The sequence below is a fragment of the Oncorhynchus tshawytscha genome, linkage group LG06 (genome assembly GCF_018296145.1).
Source record: "Oncorhynchus tshawytscha isolate Ot180627B linkage group LG06, Otsh_v2.0, whole genome shotgun sequence".
NCBI classification, from domain to species: domain Eukaryota; kingdom Metazoa; phylum Chordata; class Actinopteri; order Salmoniformes; family Salmonidae; genus Oncorhynchus; species Oncorhynchus tshawytscha.
The window spans coordinates 21,188,424-21,212,447 of NC_056434.1; the positions used below are offsets into that span (position 1 = coordinate 21,188,424).

General features: G+C 40.6%; 2 protein-coding genes across 5 annotated transcripts in view; one reads left to right on the forward strand and one right to left on the reverse strand.

Moving 5' to 3' along the window:
• The window catches only part of LOC112244762 (serine/threonine-protein kinase STK11), a 44,449-nt gene extending 33,416 nt beyond the window's left edge, over nucleotides 1–11,033 (reverse strand). The window contains exons 1-4 of one of the 2 annotated variants that reach the window (XM_042323069.1): nucleotides 10,900–11,013; nucleotides 8,855–9,042; nucleotides 823–955; nucleotides 16–73 (exon numbers count right to left, since the gene is read on the reverse strand). In XM_042323069.1, the coding sequence (XP_042179003.1) occupies nucleotides 16–71 (56 nt within the window). In that variant the 5' untranslated portion in view covers nucleotides 72–73; nucleotides 823–955; nucleotides 8,855–9,042; nucleotides 10,900–11,013. Of the gene's footprint in view, nucleotides 1–15; nucleotides 74–822; nucleotides 956–8,854; nucleotides 9,043–10,899 lie in introns of both variants that reach the window. The other variant, XM_042323070.1, reaches the window with a different exon arrangement.
• On the forward strand, nucleotides 11,012–20,706 carry LOC112244760 (follistatin-related protein 3). Of its 3 annotated transcripts, none has more exons than XM_024412539.2 (5): nucleotides 11,012–11,124; nucleotides 14,295–14,480; nucleotides 18,490–18,705; nucleotides 18,880–19,107; nucleotides 19,255–20,706. In XM_024412539.2, the coding sequence occupies exons 2-5, from the start codon at nucleotides 14,300–14,302 to the stop codon at nucleotides 19,305–19,307; spliced, it is 678 nt and encodes a 225-aa protein (XP_024268307.1). In that variant the 5' UTR covers nucleotides 11,012–11,124; nucleotides 14,295–14,299; the 3' UTR covers nucleotides 19,308–20,706. The 3 variants fall into 3 exon arrangements, with proteins under 3 accessions (XP_024268307.1, XP_024268306.1, XP_024268305.1); XM_024412538.2 differs by lacking the exon at nucleotides 11,012–11,124 and adding an exon at nucleotides 13,214–13,525 and having other exon boundaries at nucleotides 18,880–19,151; XM_024412537.2 differs by lacking the exon at nucleotides 11,012–11,124 and adding an exon at nucleotides 13,216–13,525.
• The last annotated feature ends 3,318 nt before the right edge of the window (nucleotides 20,707–24,024 follow it).

Here is a 24,024-nt window from a genome sequence, read left to right on the forward strand (position 1 = left end):
AGTACGATGACTTACTTGTGTAGTCTAATGTGTTGTATTGAGAACCTCTTCTCAGGGTCATACTCAAGCATTCCTGGAAGAAAAATACAAAATAAATTATTGACGGCTTTGTAACCATTTGATGAGATGCATTTATTCCTTTCATTATTTCATTATTTTTGTGCTGTGTTCAAATCAGGGCTTCTTGAAAACAATGAAACAGACAATTGTGCATAATGACCATTTCCATCAAGGAAAAAAGGGTGTCAATTAAACCCATCTTTACCTTAGAAATGCATTTTCTATCAACTGCATATTCATGATACATCAAAATGATAATTGTTGTGCTAATGTAAAATCACCACAGTGCCATCTACAGCTCCTAAAGAAAAACCTCCAAGATTGAATCACCGCTACTTACTATAAAGTACACCTGAGTGGACGAATTAGGTCCAATAAAGAGGAGAATCTATAATTGTGTGGTCATACCCTTCTTGTAATACTCTTACTACTGCAACTAATGCTTTCATCTCTAACAAGGTTTAATACCATGAAATAGAATATCGGGAGTGCCAGCAGTAGTGTTAGTCAGTCTAGACTCTTACCTCTTAGCAGGCCAGAGAGCAGAGGGCCACACTCCTCTGGAACACTGTAGTGTCCCTTTCCAATGTTCTCAAACAGCTTATATATGTTATCCCCTTCAAAAGGGTACAGGCTGCCCAGAGCTTTTCTTGGGCAAGTCTCTTGTTTTGGGGTTTGCAAATGTAGCCCACTGATGTTGAACTATGCCCAAATTGAAATGCAATAAAGTTGACATCAAAAACTATTAGAGAATAGAATTACCTCCGCTACACCCAGGTCAGAGATCTTTAGTGCACCACCCGTCGACAGCAGTAGATTCCCTGGTTTAATATATTTGTGAACTATTCCCTGGCTGTGCAAATATTCCAAGCCATCTAGCAGCTGACAAAAGTTCCTGGGTAAAAAGAGAAATGTATACAGTTGAAGTCAGAAGTTCACATACATCTTAGCCAAATACATTTAACCTCAGTTTTCACAATTCCTGACATTTAATCCAAGTAAAAATCCTGTTTTAGGTTAGTTAGGATCACCACTTTATTTTAAGAATGTGAAATGTCAGAATAATAGCAGAGAGAATGATTCATTGCAGCTTTTATTTCTTTCATCATATTCCCAGTGGGTCAGAAGTTTACATACACTCAATTAGTATTTGGTGGCAATGCCTTTAAATTGTTTAACTTGGGTCAAACGTTTTGGGTAGCCTTAATAAATTGGGTGAATATTGGCCTATTCCTCCTGACAGAGCTGGTGTAACTGAGTCAGGTTTGTAGGCCTCCTTGCTCGCACACACTTTTTCAGTTCTGCCCACTAATTTTCTATAGGATTGAGGTCAGGGCTTTGTGATGGCTACTCCAATACCTTGACCTATTTTTCCTTAAGCCAGTTTGCCACAACTTTGGAAGTATGCTTGCGGCCCCTGAACAGGCAGTTAACCCACTGTTCCTAGGCCGTCATTGAAAATAAGAATTTGTTCTTAATTGACTTGCCTAGTTAAATAAAGGTAAAATAAAAATAATAATAAAATTGTCCATTTGGAAGACCCATTTGCGACCAAGCTTTAACTGATGTCTTGAGACATAATTTATCCTCCTCATGATGCCATCTATTTTGTGAAGTGCACCAGTCCCTCCTGCAGAAAAGCACCCCCACAACATAATGCTGCCACCCCCGTGCTTCACTGTTGGGACGGTGTTCTTCGGTTTGCAAGCCTTCCCCTTTTTCCTCCGTACATAACAATGGTCATTATGGCCAAAAAGTTATATTTTTGTTTCATCAGAAAAGAGGACATTTCTCCAAAAAGTACAATCTTTGTCCCCATGTGCAGTTGCAAACCGTAGTCTGGCTTTTTTTATGGTGGTTTTGGAGAAGCGGCTTCTTCCTTGCTGAGTGACCTTACAGGTTATGTCGATATAGGACTCGTTTTACTGTGGATATAAATACTTTGTACCCGTTTCCTCCAGCATCTTCACAAGGTCCTTTGCTGTTGTTCTGGGATTGATTTGCACTTTTTGCACTAAAGTACGTTCATCTCTAGGAGACAGAACACGTCTCCTTCTTGAGCGGTATGATGGCTGCGTGGTCCCATGGTGTTTATACTTGCGTGCTATTCCTTGTATAGATGAACGTGGTACCTTCAGGCATTTGGAAATTGCTCCCAAGGATGAACCAGTCTTTTTTCTGAGGTCTTGGCTGATTTCCCCATGATGTCAGCAAAGAAGCACTGGGTTTGAAGGTAGGCCTTGAAATACATCCAAAAGGTACACCTCCAATTGACTCAAATTATGTCAATTAGCCTATCAGAAGCTTCTAAAGCCATGACATTATTTTCTGGAATTTTCAAAGCTGTTTAAATGCACAGTCAACATAGTGTATGTAAACTTCTGACCCACTGGAATTGTGATACAGTGAATTATAAGTGAAATAATCTGTCTGTAAACAATTGTTGGAAAAATTACTTGTGTCATACACAAAGTAGATGTCCTAACCGACTTGTTAACAACAAATATGTGGAGTTTTAATGACTCCAACCTAAGTGTATGTAAACTTCTGTCTTCAACTGTGTCTGTATTAACTTCGGTGTTTGGTCAGATATCTTCAAGCCACATATCTACAATTATTGAATTGAGATGAAAGATAAACATACCCATGAGCTTGAAAAACTGGAAACCTTTTCTCATCAACACTGTCCAACATCTCCTGCATTCCACATACACAATATTCCATCACCATATACGTAAGCAGAGTCAAGGAAAAGAGACAAGGTGGCAATTGTTTCATACTGGTAACCTAGCAAGGTATCAAAACGAAAGTGCTATATCTTCATCACCAAAGGATTTGTATTAATTCAACACAAATGACCTTGAATCCTGTCTACATTACTGATCAATATGTGGTTGACTGACTAGTTACTAATCCATCAAACTAGCTAGACACACAAAATATCATCAATCCAAGATAACTCTGGAAAAATACAATTTGTCCCTGAGAATAAATTGATCTTCCTGAATGGACCGAAGATGAGACAATGAAAGTGTACAAATGGATTGTGAAATTGCATGTCAAAACGATACTAAATTCTGTATTCACAGTTCTCAGGGTCACTTATAGAAGGCACTTATCTAACCAGCAGCCCCAGCCAGAGAGGAAGAAGAGCAGGGAGGAGAGAGACATGAAAGGTGGGGATATTTCCATCCTGTTGGATTGGGGAGGGCTGGTTGGTTGGGTAAACAGGCAGGTCTATGACAGTAGGAGCCAGTTAGTCACGACTGCGTCAGTGTTCCTCTCTCCCAAGGAGGGGGGGCAGTCAGCCCACAGTATGCGCTTCACACCCATATTAGAACCCCCATTAACTAACCGCTGGAGGGACTTCACATGACCGGGGAGAAAGGCACAGGAAGGAGCGGGAGAGAGGAAAAGGGAAGGGAGAGGGGGGCTGCCCTCATTGCCGGTTCAATCAGTAACACACATTAGGAGTAAATTGAGTGAATAGATGATGCAGCTGGGCTGCAGTCAGACGGGCCTGAAGGAGCACTCACCACTGCTGGGCCCATCTGACGTAGGAGCCGTGGGCTTTCAGACAGGGGGTGGCCGGGCGGGCGGAAAGAACATTTTTTGAGAGGCAAATGATTTATGTTTTTAAAGGTAGAATTCTACGTATTCACACTTCTGGCTCTGTGCAAAAAGACAGGTAACAAAAACATATGGTTCCGTGTTTAGAAACTTTTTTGCAACTATTCTCAGAGTTTGTTTTAGAAGCAGAAGCCAGAGCTCTCACCCCCTTAACATATTTGTGTTCCACACAAATAACTCAGTCACGTTTTTCATCACTACTCTTTTATAGCCGCAATGCAAAGTGACCTGTGAGCCACAATGTTCCAACAGAGCATGCTGCGGATGAAAAGAACAGACCCCTTGACACTAAATTATAAACACAAACACGTGTCGCTAGACAAAGCGGAGACATGCCATTAAGTCAATCTAGCTAGTATGACTCAGCAACTAAAATGAAAACCATGTCATAACTTCCTATAATATGTTCTCACCTCAACAATTACGTGGTCTAAAATGTAAATTGGGATTCATTTTTTTACCTGACTGAACATTGGCTGAATCATTCATGGTCTAAACTGTACTAAATCAATTGGGGAGACCCTTTTAATGTCCGACACAAAGGGTAATGAGTGTTTTATGTGGTGTAGAGCGGCAGACTTCTAAGGACAAGCCAGAGATTATTAGAATCAAAGAGTGAGTGAGTTGGGGGGGGGAGGAGCAGAAGGTAAAGGCCTTGTGAAGTTAGTTAGTCCATCTAATACTGAGCGTCATGTTGCCGTATTCCCCCAACAGGACAACAGAGACCTCGTGTGGTCATACCGCTAAATTACAGCAACATGACATTTCCGGTGAAAGTGACTATTGGTGCATTGAAACTCATTTGAAGGACAGTGCACACTTGTCTTTACAGTTGATCTGCATAGCTTACTCTACTGTTCCATGGGAAAACAATAATTCCCCAACTGTGAGAAAAGTAGCCGCAAAATAGACTAACTTATCCCACTATCCACACATTATAATGCTTGGTCAAATCTTATGCAGTGCTTTGAAGTCTTCGTTAGTACGATTTGTACAACTAATGAGACATCTCTATGGTTAAGATAGATTCCTGCTAAAGAATAAAAACACATTCATCATTTTTAAAGGATATATCTTTTGCTTCTCCTCATTATACAAAACATCGACCAACTGGATAATATTATTGTGCCTCAATCTTCTTAACAGCTGAATCTCTCTGTAAGGAAAATGTATTTTTTTTAAACTGTTTAGATATATGGCATTGGGAAAACTGAATTAATTTCACTACAAAATAATTATGCAGTTTCATCAGCACTGATAACAACAAAAAACACAGAGGGCCAAAGTAATTTGAACAACCTCAACTTTGTTTCTTCTGACCTTCTAAAGGCAGGATTTAGTGAGAAAACCAGAATTACTCTTAAAAAGCTACATTTAATCACTTCAACTAATAGTGGTTAATATTACTCTCAGTGATTCTTAAAAGGCACAGTAACACCTGAAATACATGCACTGATTAGAAGCACATTCACACACCAAACAAACACGACTAGTCTATTATGCATCTATCAACACTAAAATAACTGTGAAGACCATTGCAAAGCGTCTCACATACTTTTTGACATTTTGCTTCCCGTTTGGGATGCGTCTCAGTTTCTTCTTCTTAAGGATCTTGACAGCCCTCCTACAGAGTGTCTCAGAGTCCAGCATCTCCTTCACCTTCCCATAGGAGCCCTCCCCCAGCAGGTCTCCCATCAGGTACTTCCCAATCAGCTTTGCCCTCTTCCTCCGCGGCTCGTAGATGACTGGAGTCGATGCGATGGACGAAGGTGTCCATGGTCAGGTGATTCTCCAAATAGTCCATGTGTTCATGGAAGTCCCCGTCACTCATAGTTTCCCCTTTCAGCGACGTGACTGTTTTTAATACTTATGTGTTGTATGTTTCTGGATATCCTGGGTCGGACAATACTTCAACAATGAATACGAATGCAGACTAATGTATTGAAATGTGGGATGCTGCAACTGCAGAAATGCAACAGAAGGTTCTCCTTAACCTGCTGACAATGTAGCACTGCTTGAGTATGGTGACCAGAGAGGTGAGTGGACCTGGTGTCCAATATTACAGGTCTACAGAGTTTGGCTCTGATAAGAGGGAATGTTTGGTTCTCTGTCTCTGTTCTCAGATGATACAGGCTTATTCCATCCTTCTTAGCCATGTCCTTGTGACACCTGGAAACTGCTGTGATGAGTGCTTTGGTTGTTGGTTAATATCATCATGTTTTGGGCAAACCATGTAATTACGTTCTGTTTGCATAATTGCTATTATTCAAGTGTAATAATGAATTGTGAATGTGGTGTATGATGATAGATTTTCAACGAGGTCTTTTACAAAGCTTGGGTAATCGAATGTTCTACTTCCATCCATGTTCTGAATAAATCCTGGGTACTTGCCAAGCCTGCACAACTGTCCATCCAGTTTCAATGAATCATTGTAGGGATCCTCAGATCTGCAATACAAATGCACAATCACATGCATATGCATTTTGATGAAATTCACGATACTGAAATGCATGGAAAGTGCAAATGCATTTGTACACTACCATGTCTATACACACTACGATACTACCATGTCAATACACATGACCAATGATGCGGATGTGCTATCATAAAGGTATACATTTAAATACTAGTTAACTAGCTCCTATCATTACAACAAACCATGCTGAATATTTTTATGAACATCACATCCACTCAACAACATAGCAGGCCTATAGGCGGAAATCCCAGGGGGGACGCAAGCTCCCTATCCTGGGAAAAATATGATTTGTCCCCCCCAATATATCACTGTAAACATAACTATGTAATTTCAATAATATTAATAATATGCAATGAAAGCACTTGTGCTAATTATAGACACTTAATAGTGTGTTTTTAAGTTTCAAAAGATTGCGACCCCCCGCCCTTTGCCTCACAATGGTTTGATCCACTGCCAGTTCCTTATCTGGCAGGAAACAGAGGGTTCGTATCTACTGTCTGAAAGGCACTCAATGCACGTAACTGACGTGAGGTTAATCCAGTCAATCGCCCCATAGCAATGTTTTTTTTTTTTTTTATGTTGGCAGGGTTTACACACACACTAGCTGAATTTGCAGAGCTAGCAGGCAAACATTAACTATTAAGCTAGCTAGTACCTATTCCATTTATGTGGCGTCGTTAAAGATGGAATCTGCACTATCGTCAGTTTATTCCAAGATCAGCATACAGCTGTAGTGCTTCAAAGTCCCTGTGATAAGGTTAGCGATAAACTGAACTCCCAACTGAACTACACTCTCTTCTACCATTGTCTTAAATATCTTTAATGGTCTCGTTGCAAAAGCTAAAATGTCGCTATGGGACTTTGAAGCACATATGTGCCGATCTTGGAGTAAACTGACGATAGCAAAGATTATAGCAAACACCACAGAAACGGAATTGGTGGATGCTAGCTTTGCAAATTCAGATATTGTTGGAAGCCAGCCAATATGAAACAAACTATATTCAAATGACAAAAGGTTGCAGCATATGTTGTGTAAATGGTGAACTCATACAGCTGTCATCTCTTGTCACTGCAATCCGTTTCACATTTGCTAGCTACCTTTTAGATCGAAGCCCATATAGAATGATAGAAGATGATAGAAGCCCATCTCCTAATGTAAATAACCTACACACACTGTGTGTGTTTGTGCAGCTAGCCAGCCTGCCAGGTAGAAAAATGTCAGAAAAAAGTTTAAATATATATATATATATATTTCAGTACATTTTTCAGTAAACGCAAAGCAAGAACCCTAGTAGCCTAAGACTAGTTGATAAAATGTTCATTAGAAAGAAGTGAGATGCTAATGGAAATGTTTCACAATGATGTCATTAGGCAGATCAGGCAACAGAGGGCACACGGACAGCAGAGCTGGGGACAGATGGGCAGGGACAGACTGGCAGAGACAGGGAGTCTCAGGTAAGTTTGTTGAGTCTTTGTTTGGCAACATTATGAAAGGATCTCAATTTTTTTTACTTGTAAAATAGGGACATAATAGGAAAATGCCATGGATAACCCCACTCTCAACTTAAACCGGTGACAGAACTAAGATTTGTTGAAGGCAATGGTATTGCTGTTGTGATTAATTGTGTAGTTTTGGGTACCGGTAGTTAGGAGTACGGCAAACACCTTATTTATTTTCTAGAGACAGACTGTTAGGTAGTGAGGGTGGTAAAAGGGAAAGAGCCACGGAGAGAGACTTCAGAGGACAGTGTCACAGCCACGGCAGGACCAGGTGTCAACCTTGTTGCCAGCTGCACCAGTATAGGGGACAGTGGCACAGCCACGGCAGGACCAGGTGTCAACCTAGTTGCCAGCTGCACCAGTATAGGGGACAGTGGCACAGCCACGGCAGGACCAGGTGTCAACCTTGTTGCCAGCTGCACCAGTATAGGGGACAGTGGCACAGCCACGGCAGGACCAGGTGTCAACCTTGTTTCCAGCTGCACCAGTATAGGGAACAGTGGCACAGCCACGGCAGGACCAGGTGTCAACCTTGTTGCCAGCTGCACCAGTATAGGGGACAGTGGCACAGCCACGGCAGGACCAGGTGTCAACCTTGTTGCCAGCTGCACCAGTATAGGGAAGAGTGGCACAGCATTGTCCAGTTACCTCAGTGATGGCACAAAACTATATCAGCCACACCCACAATTTATAGAACCCCAAACTCTTGCCAACAGTGTTGACGTTTCAAGAGAGATGGTTTGGCGATTTCCCCTGGCTACATTATAATCCATCAATAAAAGGAGTTTTGTGTTTTCACTGTAGCCAAGGGTTCTCAAGCCAGCCATCTTTTGGCCAAAGAGCGGATGCTGCCTTCATTAGTGCAGGATTTAGGAACTGGAGAAAAGCCATTGTAAAATTCACAGCACATCAAAACTGCCAAACCCACCGCCACTGTGTAACTGTAACAGCACACCAGCTAAATCCAATCAGTGTCCAGTTATCCAGCGCGTGGGGTAAACTGCAGAAATTAAGAAAGCTACCTTGCACTGTATAAGAAAGCAATAACATTGATTGAATCTATTGATGCAAACTCAAGACGATTTGCTGGCAAAACAGTGGATCACTATAGGGCAGAATTTAAAAAAATGTTGGATGGTGTGGAGGTTCAGTAAACATTCTGCAAAAGTTGTAAAGAGTGCTTCTCACGGGGGAGTTGGATGAGTCTCTAGATCAGTACGCTGAGCTGAACATAGATTCTCTTTCAGTGCAGTTGCCTCTTTTTCGCAACAAATACCCCTGTAGCAGCAGTTGAGAGGCAGCAGAGGTCCTCAGGAGGCTTCCAGTGGAGGTGTGGGGGTTGGTTCACCAAGTTGAGGTGCTGATCAGAATGTTGTCTGTAATGTACATAAAGAGAGGCTGGACAGTCTTGGGGGAAAATATCTGCCATCAATTTGTTGGATTCATTGAAACCCTCAAACATAGGTTCGGTTCTTTTGTTCAGTGGTGTGTATAGCAGTGGTTCTCAACCTTTTTTGAGTACTGGAACTCCTGCATGTTTTGAGGAAAGGCAGGCAAGGTTTTGAGTGGTCCTCAGGGACCTCCACCCCCTCTATATTATATGTAAAGTTAGTGGAATCCTTGTGCTGCTGAATACGTTCATTACATTTTTTTATTTCATGGACCCCTTGCCATTACACCAGGGATCCATAGGGGTCCACCTACCCTGTTTGAGAACCCCTGGTGTATAGTATGTTATTTGTTCTTTTATTTTGTCGTTTTTAGTACATGACAGTACACTTACTAATTATTTATTTTATTTAAAATTGCATACTTTCTGTGACATACTTGTCCATAGCTGTTGTTTGAAGAGTTGTGACACTGACTGAACAATAACTAAGTATTTCTGAAGGATATTTTGGTTGATTTGTTTGGGTTTTTCCATTGAAGTAGTTATTTTGCTTTTAGAACTGTACTTATTCTGAGCGTTTTGTTCTTGTAAAGATGTTGTAATAGACTCAAACCAGTGGCACATATTTAATGACTATATGAATTAATCAAAAAAAGTTCCATAAAAAGGTCAGTTCAGCGCGGAGACCAACTTTGTGATGGTTCTCAATGGAGATTCTTTGAGTTGAGATCGCACCATGTTCATTGTATTTATGAAACCTGCACCCATACAGTGTACAGTACCATTACCACCTACTGGCCTTGCTTGGTATTGCTGGTTGTAAATACAAACACTTGCATACATACTGGACTGATAAGGAACACTGCTATAACTATTATTATTAGTAGTATTATAATGATTTAAACATTTTAACAAGTTGGGACAACCCTTCAGTTAACTACTGTACCTATCAATTATCCAGTAGTAGTAATTATGGTTCCTCAATATACATTTGACATATTACAACGTAGGCTATGTGTTACAGCACTACTTTTGGTGTCCGGGAATTGCTCTTGAGAAAATTATGTAATTGTCCCTCCAAAGTTGATATCAGATTTTCGCCCCTGAGCAGGCCATGAATAGCATAATCAGTGTCAGTGAGTGAGGTCAGAAAGTGCAAACCAGCGGTCTGTCTGTCGTGACTAGCTACAACATAGCTGAATAAACTCAATTTCACGACTTGAGCGGCGACAACAGTTAAGACTGGAGTTCCCGCGTCCCAAACAAACAATCTAGTTTTTATCCCAAACTAGTGATTTCAGCACCCAAAGATTAGCCCGCAATTACACACGACATTGTTCTGTGTAATTGCTGGCTATTATTTGGGTGTTTAAATCAATAGTTTGGAATAAAACCTTCATTGTAGATGTGAGGTCGGAGCACCAGTCCGCCCACACTAGTTGCCGCTCAACTCCATCGTAAATCGGTGAGTTTAGTCGGCTAGAGTTACAACACAAAGCATATTGAAACAGCAAGGCTAGCAAACGTTAGCTAGATATCGTTCATTGTTTTGCGATAAGGGCACACATATAAAGGAACAATAACAATTCCGAGAAGACTCATTGTAGCAGCCGACTCTTGTGCAATAAACATCTCCCCAACGAGCCTGCTTGCCAGCTAACTAACTATCTTATCTACTGCAGTTACATCCACAAACCAAGCAATGTTATAGATTTAGTATTTAGCTGTCTCTTAGTAAGCTATTAAGTTAGCTAACGCTACATTAATTTCCTGTCCTGTCATTTTGCATTACATGTTCAGGTATGGGGTATATTGTCTGTATGTTGAAAGAGGTCAACTTTACCTTGTATGCTCATTTACCGGTGTCATCGATTGCCTATGAAGAAGTGTTTGCTGTCAGAAACGCCTCCATCTTGTTTACATTATCTATGTTCCAAACATAGAAATTCACAATGCGGAAATATAGCAACAGTTAAGAATTGTGGTACAGGAATACATGCGATCCTCCGAGAGGTTACAATTTTCGATATCATACGAAGTCATACGATGCAGGCTGCCTGCTACTAAGGTTGGTTATGGTACAAAAAAACAATATTTAAAAACGGTATTTTTACAAAATGTGTAGTTTCTTGTAGAAACAGGACGGTTTCAGTGAGTTGACCTCAATGCAAACTTCTCTCTATGACCACAGGACCATTGGGGTTAAAATTTCACTCTGTGATTAAAGTCAGTGTCTCACAGCCACAAAAGGGTAGAACATATTTCAAACGTTGTTTATTAGTGGGAGATGGGCCCTGTCATGTCACTATCACAGGTGATTATTGTTTCTGAGGCTGTGTGAACAAATTATTGGATTATGCTAATAGTTATAAAAACATATTTTATTCAGCTTTCCCTTATGTGGATGTGATGTTAACACTCACCAGTTGATGGCAGCACTGGTAAATTATATTTTTCTGGACCAAATGCATAGTCACAGCAATGATACAGTGACACATTAAACAGAGAAAGACAGACAAATACAAACAGAATTATGATTGATAGAATATGTCCTTAAACTATAGTCATATAACTTTTAGAAAACCCTAGATTCTACACATAGTCATGTCGTTTTACAACATTTCTTCAACTTGAAATGTCACACCAGTATTGCATTGCCATAGATACATAGAGATAAAAAGTGGTTAGTCTGGGTTGCCAAACCGTAGCCTATTCATCTGTGTGGCCCAATGATCCAAACCATGTGAGCTGCTGCAGTGACCCAGTTCTCCAGCCCACCCACTGCACCACTCTGCAGGGTCAGCATTCCAGCTGTGCCCTGGGGATCTCTGTACAGCAACAGAAGGCACCATCATTCACCACGACTTACAGAAACAGCATATGCTACTTTAATTTTCTCCACCACCAAAGGGACTACAAGCCGGAGACAGACAGATGGGAAGATTGGCACAATTTTGGCTCCCAAGCAATATCATACGCCACAGAAGAGAGGCGGTGATAGGGGACACGAGAAAGAAAGGGGATGGAAGATAGATGGAGGTCTACATGTTGACGAAATAACACTCAGGCTCACTCTGACATTCTCACGTAGGGGTTCTATCAGTGAAATGAGTGCCTCCTAACCATCACACTCACCTGCCATCGCTCTCACTGATGCTTTGCATCTGCTTCTGCTTCTTCTGTGTTGGTGTCCCTGCTGCTGTTGAAGACTGACTTGGGGGCACAAATGTATTTTATCACTTATTAGCTTTAATGTGTCCTCTCATAAAAATTGAAAAAGGCTAAAGGCTTATACCCCATCTGTAACATGTTGGTATTTATCTAACCACATCTAACTTAGTGGTATTGAGACTGTCTATAGGCTGGATGTATCTTCATATCTTAGTTGATGATATGGATTAACTTTGCATATTGTTAAGGTTCATATACATTGCAATAATAGTGTGTATAGTTGAGGAAATTAGGCATGTCTGCACTGGGGGAAATTAAGAATGATTGATGTTTTGAATTCTTGAACTTTTCTTAATTTTTTTTGTGATTTAATCCATAAGAAAAGTCCAACACACATCCACAAAGCACAATGTACTTATACAGCAACAGTCTCCCATAATCACATCTCACACTCTGTGGATTTCAATTAGGAGGAGAGGACATGCAACCTAAACCAGACAGCACCTAGACAACAGAGCCAGACAAGTTTAAAGAAAATATGCTTCATATGTCACGATGGTCACTACAGATTTAAAACAATCTAGACTATATCAAAGCTGCAGGTCATACTGTATATCCTGTTATCAGTAAAAAAAATATATATAACAAATCAAACAGAATTGTGATATTGTTGTAATTGATTATAGCCAACATTGTCTACAATTGAAAGCTATATGATATGGACTGAAAAGTTCTGAAGTTTTTCTACATTATTTGAAATATTTGAATGAAAAAAAATGTTATTATCTATTCGCATATAATAATTTGAAAATATGTTAAACCTATTCGAAATATGCTAGGCCTACTCTACGTTCACAACACCACCGTAATCAGAAGACGCATGGTCCAGTTGCGTCTGATGCACTCTGGTGAGGGGACGTCTCTTGTCTGGAAATTGAGTCAGAACGCAGAACACGTAGAACACTGTAAATTCCAGCCCTGTTCCAGCATTATAACTGGCTGAGAGCATCGCCCATCCCAGCAGCATAATTTCGTCTGGGCTAAATATTTATATAGAGGGGAACGACCTTCATTTACAACACATTCATTCACGTGAGAGAACTCTGCGAACTTCTCCATTGCCAAGTTAACATTATTTGAAAACGTTTGGAAAAGAACAAACAGACATTTTGAAAGTTTTGACCAAAGTTTTATTTGACAATTATTATAATATTTTATTATCACCATGGGCTTTTTGATTGCTCTTTTCGGTGTGACAGTTGCTTTGAGTCAAATGTTCGGAAGATATACTGTAAATGGTGAGTAAAGTATTATTTTATTTATCAAAAATTACGTTTGATATGTAGACTAATTATGAAATAATTCTGGAACAATTTTTGCTTTAAGAAGTCTAGCTTTGATATCTTAATTTAAAACGCTTAAAACATTCGAAAGTACTTGATTGACATGATTTGTGAATAATGACCATTAAACCAAGTTAAACCATAGTTTGCTTGCTTGATACTGAGAATTACAGAGTGCAGGTGCGCATTGTGTTACTACGGTGTAACGTGCAAACTGTTACTTACCGTAATCACTGGTTTGCATTAGTATGCAGAACTGCATGTTTATTCCAAAGTAACTTTATTCTCTCATTTAGGGACGTTGGAATACCTTATATATTACAAAGTAATACGTGAGAGTTTATGGATTGTGGCAGTGATGAGTCCTAAAACCTTTAAACAAAACTCCATGATTGTGCAAAAGGTCTCTATTCTCCTGTATGAATTGGTGGATTAGATGCTGCTAAAGTGTATTGCGTGTGAACAGTGAGGTCAGCCAGGTCTGGCTACGGACTGGTCTGGTCCATTCAGTCCAGTTTGATGTAAAGTAAATAGAGTCCTGGCTATTGTACAAGTGGGCCAGAGCCATAAATCTATATTATGGCTCTGAAGTGGGCTATTTGTATTTCCAGTAGGCCATTGTATACATCAAAGTATATCTACTTTAAATATGTCAATCATGTATATAAATGATGTAGAAAAACTCCAACTAGATCCGTTGTTGTGTTTGTTGTGGTGTGTTCAGCGGGGATGTGTTGGCTGCAGCAGAGCCAAGAGCAGCGCTGTGACATGGTGCTGATGCGTGGGGTCAGCAGGGAGGAATGCTGCTCCGGGGGCCGTCTGGACACGGCCTGGTCCAACACTAGTCTGCCTATCAATGAGGTCAGCCTACTGGGCTTCCTGGGAATCGTGTCCTGCAAACCCTGCAAAGGTAACAACGCAGTAGAACTTGCAGAATTACTTGCTGTGAACCAACTAACAAAATTACAGTATCATATCCCTATTTTTAATACGGGTGTTTTGCTATTTCTCAAACCATTTGACTAACAGAAGTAGATGCTGATTTCTTGACTCTTGTTATGGCAAACCACCATCGCTGGTAGTGTACCAAAGGTGCCTCAGACAAGTTAGATGGTTTTAGGTTGTCCACTTGGTCTCCTCATAACTGGCAATGAATGTAGCAAAGACGTTAAGGGGTCACATTTTGATCATAGTTCCAAATGGCAGGTCATTTGGCTATAACTAGACCACCTGTCTTCTTCTTGGGATAACTTTGACCCATATGGAATTTCCAAGTCAAGTTAGTTTCCAGAGGTTTCTACATTTTGTGAAATGTGGATCTTGGCCAGTCATTCCATCTAAGTCTGTACAGCTGTTTTGAGTGGCTTCCACTATTGGAAGCCTTCACCATGGGTATTCAGGTTCACTCAAGGATATATTCCTTTTTTATAAACTAAGGTTGCGGTGGCACTTTAACAAGTCCTTGTGATCTCTTGCCAGGGTAGTGGATTATTTTAAACCATGTGAGGATGATTAGTGTCAGCAAGGCTGAAGCCAGCATGTACCAAATAGCAATATAATCCTAGTTTCAAAATGTAGTAGCATTCCTGCTAACTACTGTATGATCGATCATGTTTTCACTTCTATGGAGCAGTCTTATTTTAAGGGATATAAAGGCTATTCCAGCATGCTGTTGATTACAACAAGGTATAAACCAACTAGTTGAATTAACAAGCATAATTATATGATAGCAGCAAAAGTAAATAATGAAATGTTCTCATCAATTATGTGCTTAAATGATAAGTGGATAACCTCAAGTGATCTAGAATGACAAAAGTAACAAGACAAGTAAAAAGACAAGCTATAAACATCAATGATTTAGCTACAGTGCCTTCGGAAAGTATTCAGACCCCTAGACTTTTTCCACTTTTTGTTACGTTACAGCCGTATTCTAAAATGGACTAAATAAATAAACATCTCAGTAATCTACACACAATACCCCATAATTACAAAGCAAGAACAGGTTTGTAGAAATGTTAGCAAATTTATAAAATAAAAAATAAAAAAACAGAAATACCTTATTTACATAAGTATTCAGACCCTTTGCTATGAGACTCAAAATTTCACTCAAGTGCATCCTGTTTCCATTGATCATCCTTGAGATGTTTCTATCATTTGATTGGAGTCCACCTGTGGTAAATTCAATTGATTGGACATGATTTGGAAAGGCACACACCTGTCTATATAAGGTCCACAGTTGACAGTGCATGTCAGAGCAAAAACCAAGCCATGAGGTCGAAGGAATTGTCCGTAGAGCTCCGAGACAGGATTGTGTCGAGGCACAGATCTGGGGAAGGGTACCAAAAATGTCTGCAGCATTTAAGGTCCCCAAGAACACAGTGGCCTCCATCATTCTTAAATGGAAGAAGTTTGGAACCACCAAGACTCTTCCTAGAGCTGGCCGACCCGGCCAAATTGAGCAATCGGGGGAGAAGGGCCCTGGTCAGGGAGGTGACTGAGAACCCGATGGTCACTCTGACAGAGCTCTAGAGTTCCTCTGTGGAGATGGGAGAACCTTCCAGAAGGACAACCATCTCTGCAGCACCAGCAATCAGACATTTATGGTAGAGTGGCCAGACAGAAGCCACTCCTCAGTAAAAGGCACAAAAGGCACCTAAAGACACTCAGACCATGGGAAACAAGATTCTCTGGTCTGATGAAACCAAGATTGAACTCTTTGGCTTGAATGCCGAGCATCACATCTGCAGGAAACTTGGCACCATCCCTACGGTGAAGCATGGTGGTGGCAGCATCATGCTGTGGGGATGTATTTCAGCGGCAGAGACTGGGAGACTAGTCAGGTTTGAGGGAAAGATGAACCAGAGCAGGTTCACCTTTCAACAGGACAATGACCCTAAGCACACAGCCAAGACAACGCAGTAGTGGCTTTGGGACAAGTCTCTGAATGTCCTTGAGTAACCCAGCCAGAGTCCGGACTTGAACCCAATCGAAAATCTCTGGAGAGACCTGAAAATAGCTGTGCATCAACCTGACAGAGCTTGAGAGGATCTGCAGAGAAGAATGGGAGAATCATCCCAAATACAGGTGTGCCAAGCTTGTAGCGTCATACCCAAGAAGACTCAATGCTGTAATAGCTGCCAAAGGTGCTTCAATAAAGTACTGAGTAAAGGGTCTGAATACTTATGTAAATGTGATATTTCAGTTTTTAATTTTTAATAAATTAACAAAAATGAGTCCACCTGGCACTAGACTTAGCTTAGTCCACCCGGTACGAAGATTTCCAAGAGATCACCTTCGATACGTGAACCAACATTGTCCCGATGTTCACTCACCAAGTTCTGATTTATGTTGACTACTTTTTTTACAATCACTTATCCCCTCCATCCCTACCCCCTGTACATAGAACAATGATACATTTGATATGAGGGAACCCGTTGGAAGTAGCAGTTTGTTCTTCCAAAAGGAAACCAATACTGTATATTATTTCAGTTTTTAATTTTTAATAAATTAACAAAAATGTTGCTTTGTCATTATGGGGTATTGTGTGTAGATTGATGAGCAGAAAAAATGATTTAATCCATTTTAGAATAAGGCTGTAAAGTAAAAAAAATTGAAAAATGTCAAGGGGTATGAATACATTCTGAAGGCACTGTATGGCATATATCGAGAGGTGTGTCCATCCCACCTTGGAACTGGTCCACAAAATGTCCCTGCAAGTTGCAGTGCAATTGAATAAAATCGAAATAATCAAATAAATGGACAATAACCCTCCTCCTTCTCCTCCTCCCTCTTCTTTTTCACTCTGCATAAATTATTTCCCAATGATGGCTGAGACACAGGCCTGGCTGCCTCCCCTCAGAGAATACAAAAATGAATTTCTGTTTACCACAGGAGAAATGTTTGCCACATGCCCAGACGTCTGTTTTTCATAATGTGGAGCACTATCTGGATCATTATGCAGACTGAAAGAACAAAACTACAGCATCAATGTACATGTGATACTGCGGGGAAGTGCTGGTCTATTATCATAGTACTGCCTGTCAGAGTCAGACTGGGCCCAACAGTTGATCCTCCCCATTGGGGCTACTGATTTCCAGTGCTTCAAAGCATTCCTGAGTGTTGACTAGTGCTCCATGTCTGACCTATATTTAAATCTGCATTGATTTGTGAAAACGTATATGAATTGCAACGAGCTGCCAGTGAACCGGAGCAAAACATAACAGAAAAAGGGATTTTTTGGGGATTTCCCTGGGAGGAATGGGGATGAATCTGATACTCGTGTGAAAAATCCAGAGGTATCAGAGTTGGCCACTTTGGAGATGGAGAATAGCAGGATATTAAAGCAAGCGCTCGCAGAGAAAGGCAATAAAGTGCTGCTTTTTACAGGATCAGGTCTGAATATCACTCTCTATTAGGATCAAACAGGTCCTGAGAAGCCTGTTGAAAGGTGGCGATGGTATGTCTGTGTTGTTTTAGGGTTACAGTACTGGGTGACTTCCTATTGACCAGGCTGGGCCTTGGAGAGTCAACGGTTCCTCCTGCAACATCTCTCAGCCTGTAATACCCAGTGACAGGCCTTTGAACTGGTTGGTCTGCTCAAACACCCTTCCATCCATCTAAGACTTAGCCCTGCTTTCATCATTACAGGGATCCTACAGTCATGGAAACAGGCACAACCTCAGACACATTCTTACAGACTTGACATCCTTGTGTATGACCATAAACAAAATATGCGTTTATTGTAAATGTTTTGCTGGCTAAATCATGCTGCGGTTAAAGACAAAAGTTTTCAGAAATGTGTTCTGTTTTGTTGAGAATGAATCTTAAGCAGCGGTGGATATGGATCACTTAACGACAGACCATTTAAGATGAGTAAATGCTTCGACAGTAATACTGACTTTTTACTCTATGTTTTGCAGAGACCTGTGATGGTGTGAACTGCGGCCCAGGGAAGGTGTGTACGTTGAAGGCTGGACGTCCTCAGTGTGCGTGCTCTCCCGACTGCACTAACATCTCCAAAAAGCATGCTGTGTGTGGCAGCGATGGGAACTCCTATCGTGACGAGTGTGTCCTCCTGATGGCCCGCTGTAAGGGACACCCTGATCTGGAGGTCATGTACCAGGGAGAATGCAAAAGTGAGGACACGCCTGTACTTCAAGAGTTATCTTGCATGTCAGCAGTTTGGTTATTTCAAATACTAATTGTGCTACTGCAGCAATATTACACACATTATTGGATTCAAATCAGTATTCCTTTGTAGCAATACTATATTACTAATGCTCTATGCTCTATGTTCATGTTCTGTCCAGAGTCTTGCTCCAATGTGGTGTGCCCAGGTACCCACACCTGTGTGACAGATCAGACTAACAGTGCCCACTGTGTCATGTGCCGCACAACCCCCTGCCCAATACCGCTGAAGTCCGAGATGCCTATCTGTGGCAACGACAACATCACCTACCCCAGCTCCTGCCACCTCCGTAGAGCCACCTGCTTCCTGGGGCGCTCCATTGGAGTGCGTCACTATGGCAACTGCACTAGTAAATCCCCTTCACCGTTCCTGATCTGTCAACACATAGCCTAAGTATAATCAATAAATTAATAAACAACCTAAATTGAATGGATTTTCTAACTTTAGATATTTTGGCATGTGTTGGATGTGTTTTGTCTTGTGTCCTCTCTATCAGGTGTTCCAAGAAACACCCTGGCTTTGGAGGGCAGTGAGGAGAATTCACTCTAAAGGGACAGTTCTTGTGTGGTCCAACTGGTACTTCAGTCCACCTGGCACTAGACTTAGCTTAGTCCACCCGGTACGAAGATTTCCAAGAGATCACCTTCGATAGGTGAACCAACATTGTCCCGATGTTCACTCACCAAGTTCTGATTTATGTTGACTACTTTTTTTACAATCACTTATCCCCTCCATCCCTACCCCCTGTACATAGAACAATGATACATTTGATATGAGGGAACCCGTTGGAAGTAGCAGTTTGTTCTTCCAAAAGGAAACCAATACTGTATTTGATGATGCATGCAATGTATGTTAAATAGGATGATTTGCTCATGAAACTGTGGAGAAATATGTAGGGGGCTTTAAGTATTGGAAAATATGTGTATATTGTAAGTAAATACTGCTACTATTTATTGAAAAAGGTATCAAATCTGTTCTATTTATGTTTTGACCCTGTATACAAATCCATATATCAATAGGTCAGCTGTATTTATTGTATTTTGTTTTAAGGTACATTCTTTTATTTTGGCAAGTTATTTTTATTTTTTGTGTATTTTTCATATTCCTAAATAAAGTGCTTTGTCCCCTTAAAAGCAGCATGACAAAAAAAACTCAATTTGTTTGGATACTGGATATCACATTTAGAGGATGACAATATATTTTGTTTCAATTCACTCCAAGCAAAACAGGGTAACTGCTGTTTGTTTGGAGGTGATGAGAGACTTAGCCAAAACAAAAGTGCACAGTATGTCTCCTCTAACTCTGCTTGCACAGAGTATGAAACTGTTTATGCTGGAGCCCAATAAAATGTATAAGCCTCCCACTGATCACTCAAATGAACAGTTTAGTTCAGTGTGCAGCCATTTTATTAGACTGTTGGTTCAACCCCAAGCCTTTACAATACCTCCACTGTTGAAGTCTTGGCTTTGTTTATTTTGTATGTTTGTGGGTAGTATGAGACCAATATAATGCCATTCAGGTTGTTGAATACACTGTATTATAGTGTAACTGCAAAATCTGACAAATGTTGTTAGCCTTATCAAATTGAAAACATGATAATGCCAAATTACATTAATTTACTCAAAGTTAACTCACAGCCGAATGTATCTGTTCAACGTTTAAGTACTAGTGGCTATTTGAACCAAATGGGCAGATAGCTATTTGCAAATAGCTATTGGTTATTGTGATATGAATGAATAGTGCTGCCCACCCATTTATTCTAGATGATATAATAGATTTTTAATTAAAACTAAAACTGTTTTTGAACAATTTACACTAGTTTCTTGTAAATAGAACTCAATTTCATGTACCTGTGTTCCTACTGTGAAATTTGAATGACAAATGTATCTACTTATTTTTGTATTTTTGTACTGCCATTTTATCTCAACATAAACTATAGTATTTGTCATGATGCCTCTCTCATTTCTGGTGCAACTTTTGTCAGTCTAAAAATACACACAATAGTAAAGGCATTTATTAATGGAGTCCTTTCATGCCTCGTGGCGCGGTCGTGACAAACTTATATGCACATCGTCTATCCCTTACTGCCTACAGAAGATAATGGCCATGGTTATGAACCTTAGTGAACCGTCTACCTTAACTACCCACATAGAGGATCAGCAGGTGGGCTAGAGTGTTGGACGGCTTTTACTATGCTGCAACCTCTGCGTGCAATGGCCCTGGCAACTGACATCCCACTGACAAGCCTCAGAGGATGGGAGAGGAGACCAGTGAAGAGGGGCGGTGGAGCATTAAAGCAAGGGCACAGGCACCCCATCTCCTGTTCCTGAGGAGCCCCCTCTGGAGGAGAGGAGGTGGGTGAGGTAAGCGACAGAGGGCCACTGACTGACTCACTTTCCTATATGAAATATTGTCCTTGTTTACTCTGCTCTGACTGAAAACCCCACCTAGACTGACTGGGCCAACATCTGGCCTGACTGGGTCAGCATCTGGCCTGACTGGGCCAGCATCTGGCTTAACTTTGCGATATGTTATATTGTGATCCAAGCACCCTTTTAATACATTGATAATGGAATTAAAGATTTGCTTGAACAGGCAATAACAATGTAATGGAAAAGTGGTTGTTTTTCTGATTTGCATGCATCTTATTTCTGCTTTTTTATTCTACCATTTCTCTATTGTAAATGCTGTCCCTTTGTTTTCTGTTTTGTAATTAAATGCTGCATTATCAGATGGCATAGAGGGAACCCACCCATTCCCTAGTTTATAGAGTTCTGGTACAAACTGTAATGGTCTGATGATCTCGTCAGACCTGACCTCAATGTGGTCCAATGGCATGCACTACTCTTTTTTTAATCTAAACGTTCCAATTCTTAGGAAGAAGGAGCTCTCATGCCAGCTCAGTTTTTCATATAGTGATAATCAGCATATAAAAGTAGAGTATATGAAAGATCCTCCCTAAAATGTAAGGAATTTCAATTAAAGTTTCATTATGGAGAATGCCTGAGAAAATGAAATGTTTAAGGCATGGTTCCCAGACCATTTTTGGGATATGAGTAACCCATGTAAAGCCATTTCAATTGTCTTGTGACCAACCCAATAAACAAAACCAATGTTTAACCATTCTAGACTAAACTGTGACCCAAAGGAGTATCTGTGACCCAATAGTAGTATAGAATACAACTTCATTGTAACTTGGTTAGAACTTAAATGTTAATTCTGCCTTCCTTTCTCAACACCCCTAGATACAAACAAACACATACACACACATTGAGAGGCACAGGGTCAGCAGCAGTACAGCACCCCCTGGATGGAGAGCAATTGTGGGGGGGTTGAGTGCTTTGCTCAAGGTCACAAAGGCAGGAAATGTTACATGGGATCAGAGATCAGCAGCCTTCCAAATGCCAGTTCATGTCCATTCCCATTTTTGTGTTGCCCAGCCCGGGGCTTGAACCATGGTCTGGCTCTCTAACCTCAAGTCTACCACCATCCCTGGTCCCCCAGGAACAGCTTTAAAGGGATAGTTTGAGATTTTGGCAATGAAGCTCTTTATCGGGTTCATGTGTAAGTCTTCATAAACCAACGTGGGCCACCATAACAGCCATCCCTGTTTTGTAATATACATTCAGGAAGAACAACCTAATCCCAAACACAGTGTATTATTACAGCTAATGAGTCACTGAGTCACAACGGAAATGATGTTCCCCAATCCCAAAGTGGAGGTATAACTTCAGGGTGCACAGACCATATGAGGCATTTCAAAGCAATTCTAATTAGGTTTAGCGTGAGACCTCTGAGATTCGTAGCACACCATGATCAGGAGGTCCACCGTGTGTTTTCTACATGTAAGTGGGCAGTTCTGAAGGCCAATAAGTATTCCCTTCACTTCCTGAATGGAAGGAGTCTGCAATCCTGCTGTAGATTGTGTCATGCACTACCGTGGATTTGACCAGAACACACTGATTTGTTGCTCTGAATCCAACAGATGCACACTGAACAAATCTCTCTGTCATGACTCATGAGCTCCAAGTAAGATGTTTAGACTTTCAAACAAACACTTGAAGCAACTCAAACACTCAAGTTTGAGAGATGTTGGGTCCATCTATTTTGATCAGAAAAAGTCTTCATTGCTCACTCTCCATGCCTCTTTTTGTCCATTTCTTGTCGTCTTGGTGCTGCAGTTGACTGACAACTTCCAGTAAGTTACGCCCAACAGTTTGATCGGCGTAGACGTCCCGACGAAAACATGCTGGGGTGCTCCCAGAGACCACCCACTCTCCACATCACGCCTTGATTTAAACAGTCCCAACCCCACATCTGAAACTGATCAATGTGACTTCCTTCCAATTTATTTCCTTTCCATATAGGTCTCCAAAGTTTATAGATATTATATGCAAAAATCTCCTTCGAAAAACGATTTATGGATCCAAATAAATTAGCCTAATATAATTTGTGGCCCAATACATTTAGAATATTACCTTTTTTTGCATTAGTAGCATAGCAGATAGCTATTTTATATGATGAGGAGTATGCATCTATCTTAAAGTCTGTTTGCAATTGACTTCAAGTACAGCAAGGCATGTATCCCTTTGATTCCATCAACAAGCTCATCTGTATATCGCCCATCCAATCTACCTACCTCATCCCCATATTGTTTTTATTTACTTTTCTGCTCAACAGTATTTCTACTTGCACATCATCATCTGCACATCTATCACTCCAGTGTTAATTTGCTAAATTGTAATTACTTCGCTACTATGGCCTATTTATTGCCTTACCTCCTCATGCCATTTGCACACACTGTATATAGACTTTCTTTTTTTCTATTGTTACACATGGAATAAACAAGATTACAGTCAATAAGACTGTAATCTTGTTTATTCCATGTGTAACTCTGTGTTGTTGTTTGTGTCGCACTGCTTTGCTTTATCTTGGCCAAATCGCAGTTGTAAATGAGAACTTGTTCTCAACTAGCCTACCTGGTTAAATAAATAAATAAAGGTGAAATAAAAAAATATAAAAAATATATAGATCACTGGACCTTGAGATCTCTCAATAAGTGGTCAACATAAACTTGTCATCCACAGTGACAAAAAAATAACATATTAGCAATTGAGGGCCATGCTTTCGATTTTGAGGGGAAAATCAGACCATCAAGACAAGAGAGCAAAAGATTGAGGAAGTTGCGCAAAATAAAATTGTCCCCAATTATGCAACTTGTTTTTTCCTGGATGCGTCTACTGGGACAGCCTGACCCCTGGCTGTG

What these genes read in the sequence shown, in the direction of transcription:
- LOC112244760 (XM_024412537.2), top strand. Translation starts at nt 13,453, where the DNA reads ATGGGCTTTTTGATTGCTCTTTTCGGTGTGACAGTTGCTTTGAGTCAA. An exon ending in CGGAAGATATACTGTAAATG is followed by an intron (nt 13,526 to 14,294) that starts GTGAGTAAAGTA and finishes TGGTGTGTTCAG; the next exon opens with CGGGGATGTGTTGGCTGCAG. An exon ending in TCACTATGGCAACTGCACTA is followed by an intron (nt 19,108 to 19,254) that starts GTAAATCCCCTT and finishes CCTCTCTATCAG; the next exon opens with GTGTTCCAAGAAACACCCTG.